Source organism: Fonticula alba (assembly GCF_000388065.1).
Source record: "Fonticula alba strain ATCC 38817 unplaced genomic scaffold supercont2.7, whole genome shotgun sequence".
NCBI lineage: Eukaryota > Rotosphaerida > Fonticulaceae > Fonticula > Fonticula alba.
This window is the reverse complement of record NW_009242977.1, coordinates 61,141-65,834: the sequence shown is the minus strand read 5'-3', so window position 1 is coordinate 65,834 and position 4,694 is coordinate 61,141. Positions and strand designations below refer to the sequence as shown.

The window sequence follows — 4,694 nt, the reverse complement described above, 5'->3', positions numbered from 1 at the left end:
TCGCCCCGCATCGCAGCCGCCCCGATTGCCGCCGCCCGCTCGCCCGTTATGTCCTCTGAGAATCACCCCATCGCCGCGGCCGCCCTGAAGCTGGCCAAATCCGGCGGCATTGAAGCCGTTCAGGAGTGGGAGCAGGACCGCTTCCACAACGCCCTGAACAACATCTCCCACAAGAAGTGCGCCGCCCGGCCTCCTTGTGTTCGGTCTCCCCTCGCTCTGGCTCATCTTCCTCCTCCTCCTCCTCGCCCTCATCGTCCTCCCCCCTGGACGCGTCTATGCTCTGGCAATTGACCCTCCCCGCTCCCGCCCCCGCCCCCCCGCCCCACTCCCACGCCGCTGCTCGCCTCGTGGCAACGGCCTTGCCCCCGTTCGCACAGGGCCGGGCTCCGCCTGAACGGCCTGCGCGAGTTCATCGACCTCGTGCACTTCTCCCTGGAGCCGGGGCACCTGCTGCAGAAGTCCCCGCTGACCGTGGTCACCGAGCTGCAGGCGGCCATCCGGCGGCTGTCCAAGAGCGAGATGGCCACCGGGCTGCGCGCGGTGTCCGCCTTTGCCGTCGGGCTTGGCACCATGAATGACGAGATCTTCCAATACCTGCAGAGCTTCCTGACCGGGATCCTGCAGCAGGCGGACCTGTCGGAGGCGGCCGCCGTGGCCGGGCTCCAGGCCCTGACCCTGGCCACGGTGTTCATGTCCGAGGACAGCGACCAGCTGGTGGTCCTCTTGCGGCAGCTGGTGCAGGCGGTCAGCACCGCGGCCGACGCGGCCGGGCTCGATGCCACCGTGGACATGATCGACAGCGGCGACGATGAGGCCGACGCCTTGTCATCCGGCGCCGGGCCCAGCGGGGAGTGGCTGCTGCCCGGTAAGTCGGCCGCGCGGCCGGCCGTGCGCGTGGCCGTCCTCCAGGCTCTGGCCTTTGCCGGGTCCTTCCACCCGGCTGGGGGCCGCGTTTTGCGGCCGCTGGCCCCGGGGCTCGTTCCCATCCTGGCGGCCACCCTGCTGGAGGCGGAGGAGCAGCAGCAGCTGGACCTGAAGTCCGCCGCCGCCCTGGGGCTGGTGGCCCTGGTGGCCGGCACCCCGGAGGCCAACCACCTGACCGGGCGCTTTGGCCCGGGCCTGCTGGAGCATCTGCCGCCGCTGGTGGCCACATTGCAGGCGCTGACGCACTCGCGGCACCAGAGCCAGCAGCAATTGGCCAGCTCCTACCGGGCCTTTGCCGACCTGCTGGATGCCCTGCGCATGGAGGAGTTCGAGCCGGAGGAGGTGAATCTCGGCAGTGGCCAGGCCGACATGGCCCCGCTGCCGTACTTGCTGTCCTCGTCGCGGGCCCGCTGCCGGGAGCCCTACATGCAGGATATCTTCCCGGGGCAGGCGCTGGACTTCCAGGTCCGCTTCAATGTGGCCGTGCGCGGGCTCTTTGGCCTTGGGCCGGTGGTCGATCGCCTGGTGGTCGGCCTGACGGAGGAGGAGATCGACCGGATGTTCATGGACAAGCGCACCCTGCAGCTGGTGCGTGAGGATGATGCTCGCCAGCGTGCGCGCGACATCGCCACCCAGCGCCGGACCAAGCACGACCTCGGGGAGTTCTAGTCGCGTGGGTGCATGCACTTTCGTTGCCTGTCCGCGTAGACGTGTGCGTGTGTGTGTGTGTGTGTATGTACTCTGCGTCCGCCCGCGTGCGGACACTGGTGCCGTCCCCTCCCCCCCCCCTCCATCGACACACACACACACACACACACACACACACTCCCCAGGCCTCGGACATGGTGTGATGTTTCTGCTCCTCTCGCCCCGCCGTCCTCCCTTTCGCTTCACATCTGCCTAGCTCCGCCGAGCCCCGGAGTCCTGCCGCTCCCTGGCCCCGGCCCCCTGAGGCAGAGTGGCAGCATGGCGATAGGCGGGGAGAACGGCGAGAATGAGATGCGCGACAGATCCCCCCCCCCCCCCTCACCTGTGACGGTGTCCTGCCCTTGTGTGTCCTTGTGTGCTTCTCCGCTGCCCCTCCTCTTGGCCACCCTGTGTGGCTGAGCCTCGTCCCTTGCCCCCCCCCCCCTCCCCCTCCGAACACCACCCACGGGCCAGCATGCCCGTTGCCTTGGCCTGGCCTCTGCCCGGGCTGGCGCCAGCCAGCATCTCAAGACAGGGGTGGGACGAGGGAGAACGGCGCCCATGTGCCCGCTCGCATTTGCGCGCTGACACAAATATACCACCACATAGATGAGAGCAAGTCTTTCGTGTGCTGTATGTATGTGTGCGCAGTGTGTCCGGAGGCGGTGGCGGCGGCGGCGGCGGCGGCGGCGACAGCAGCATGTCCACTTCCGGGTGTCATGGCTGCGGCTCGGGCTGGCAGGGGAAAGCGCCAGCCCGCCGGGCCCTAGTGCCGTACCGGCAGGGGGGGGGGGGGAGTTCCCCAATCCTCGCCCGCGGCCGTGACTGTATGCTTATACCTATATATGTATCTTTACATGTCTGATTGCATATCCTCCCCGCATCGGCACACACACGCCAGTCCCGCGGCCGTGCCCAGGTGTGGGCATGTGCGCGCGCCAATGCAAGCCCATGTGTCGCTACACGTTAACTGTTTGTATTTCGGGGGGGATAAGGCGGCCGAGAGGGGGCGCGCGGGCGCGGGGGAGGACGGCCGACGATGCGCATGACAGCGCACTCGCACAAGTTGGGCAACCGTTGGGGAAACTGGTAACAGATTGCCGCCTGTGCGGGCGGCCAAGCGCAAGTAGTATCACAACAAGAGGGAGGGCGCGGAGGCAGACGAGGTGGAGGCAACAGGCCATGCACCACGACATGGTCCGTCTGGGGGGGCGGAGGAGGAGGAGCGGGGGGAAGGAGGGAGGAGCGGGAGGGTGGGACACGGGCGTGTGCTGGGCACCCCCGCCGGGACTGGGCACGGAGGGGCACCTGCGCGCATCTGCGACGCCTTGCCGCGAGCGACGCCCGCGCGGCAGCGCCCAGAAGCCAGGGCGGCGAGGAGGAGGCCGATGAGGACGGCACGCGTGCAGGCGCATGCTTCGTCTGAGAGGCGGCACACGCGCAGGCAGATGCGCACCCCCAGCCCCATGACGCCCATCGGCGAGGTGCGGGGAAGACCGGGAGAGGGGGGAGGCCGGCGCACGGGGCCCGGGCGCCTGGACTGCGGGCTCCCATCCCTGTGCCCGGCCCCCCCCCCTGCCTGGCCTCCGGCCCGGGCGGCGGGACGCACGCTCACTGGTGGCGGAAGGTGGCCGAAAGCTCGATGTTCTCCACCGGGCGCAGGACAACCTCCGGGAAGGCGCTCACCTTGCGGGCGCTGGTGAAGGTGAAGTTGGACAGCAAGTGGGCCAGGAGGACGCGCTGCTCGATGGAGGCGAAGGTGCTGCCGATGCAGTTGCGCACGCCGCGCGAGAAGGGAATGAAGTCGTACATGCGACTGCTGGTGGCCTTGAAGTCGTCGAAGCGCGAGGGGTCGAACTGGTGGCTGGTCGGGCCCCACACCTTGGGGCTCCGGTGGAGGGCCCACACGTGGATGACCACCTGGGTGCCGACCGGCAGGGTGTGGGCACCGAGCTGCACCGGCTCGGTCACCTCGCGGCCCAGCTGCGGCACGCTGGGATACATGCGCATGACCTCCTGCACGAAGCTGTCGGTGTGCGGCAGGCCGCGCAGGAGATCGCGCGTGGTGTACCGCACCGGCACGTCGATGCGCTCGGTCGAGCTCTTCAGCGGGTGGTCCAGCAGGCCGAAGCGCGTGGCGAAGTCCCCGAGCTCCTGGATGGCGGCCGCCGACTGGGCCGGGTACTGGGCCGCGCAGTAGGTGGCCCACCCGAGGAAGGTGGACATGGTGTCGTGCCCGGCGAACATGAAGGTGTCCACCTCGCGCATGATGTCCTCGTCGGTGATCTGCTTGGCGGCCGGGTCGCCGCGCCGGGTGGCCTGGGCCGCCAGCATGTGGTCCAGGAACACCGGCCGCAGGCGGGCCTCATCCTTCCAGGTGATGCCCAGGTCCTCGTCGCCGGAGTCCATGTGGCCGAGGTCCGGGCTGGTGGCCGGACGCCCGGCGGTGCCGGTGCCCTGGCCCCCGGTCGGGCCATGAACCGGCGTCGTGGGCCCCGGGTCGCTGATGCGGAATCCGGCGGCCATGGCCAGCGCCGGGGTTTCCTGCAGCAGGCGCCGGCGCGCGCGCATCACCCGGCTGGTCATCCCGTGCAGGACCTTCAAGTGGTGGCGGAATTGGGCCCCATGCCGGGAGAGGGAGAAGAGCAGGTCATTGCGCAGCAGCGGCGAGAAGGCCCGCTTCAGCAGCATGCCGGTCATGAACTTGATGGCCTCGATGTAGGCATCATGCTCGTGGGAGTTCTGCGACTTCAGGTCGATGCCCATGGCCGTTTCGCAAATGATGTCCAAGGCGCAGGTGACAATGTTGTTGTACACATTGAAGTTGTGCCCGGGCGGGCTGGCGGCGATGATTTCCTTGATCTTGGCCACCAGCACCCGGGCCTGGGCGTCCATGATGTCCAGCAGGGCTTCCAGGTTGGCGCTCTTGAAGGAGGGGGTGATCAGCTCCCGGTGCTCGGTCCACTCCTTCCCGTGCGACAGGAGCAGGCCCCCGCCGAGCCAGGGGCTCACCATGTTGTACATCCAGCCCTTCTTGGTGTGGGCGCTGGTGCTGCCTGTGGCGGGGGGGGGGGGGGGGGGGG

The 4,694-nt window shown here is 68.9% G+C and overlaps 2 protein-coding genes across 2 annotated transcripts in view; one reads left to right on the top strand and one right to left on the bottom strand.

Moving 5' to 3' along the window:
• H696_04206 (hypothetical protein) lies at positions 1-1,657 on the top strand. Its single transcript, XM_009498083.1, has 2 exons — positions 1-176; positions 378-1,657. Exons 1-2 carry the CDS (start codon positions 49-51, stop codon positions 1,591-1,593), a joined length of 1,344 nt encoding a protein of 447 aa, XP_009496358.1. The 5' UTR covers positions 1-48; the 3' UTR covers positions 1,594-1,657.
• A 908-nt stretch (positions 1,658-2,565) lies between these two features.
• Positions 2,566-4,694, bottom strand: part of H696_04205 (hypothetical protein) — a 2,959-nt gene continuing 830 nt past the window's right edge. The window contains exon 3 of the mRNA XM_009498082.1: positions 2,566-4,667. Within this exon, the coding sequence (XP_009496357.1) occupies positions 3,223-4,667 (1,445 nt within the window). The 3' untranslated portion in view covers positions 2,566-3,222. The remainder of the gene's footprint in view (positions 4,668-4,694) is intronic.

What these genes read in the sequence shown, in the direction of transcription:
- H696_04206 (XM_009498083.1), top strand. Translation starts at nt 49, where the DNA reads ATGTCCTCTGAGAATCACCCCATCGCCGCGGCCGCCCTGAAGCTGGCC. An exon ending in AACAACATCTCCCACAAGAA is followed by an intron (nt 177 to 377) that starts GTGCGCCGCCCG and finishes CCGTTCGCACAG; the next exon opens with GGCCGGGCTCCGCCTGAACG.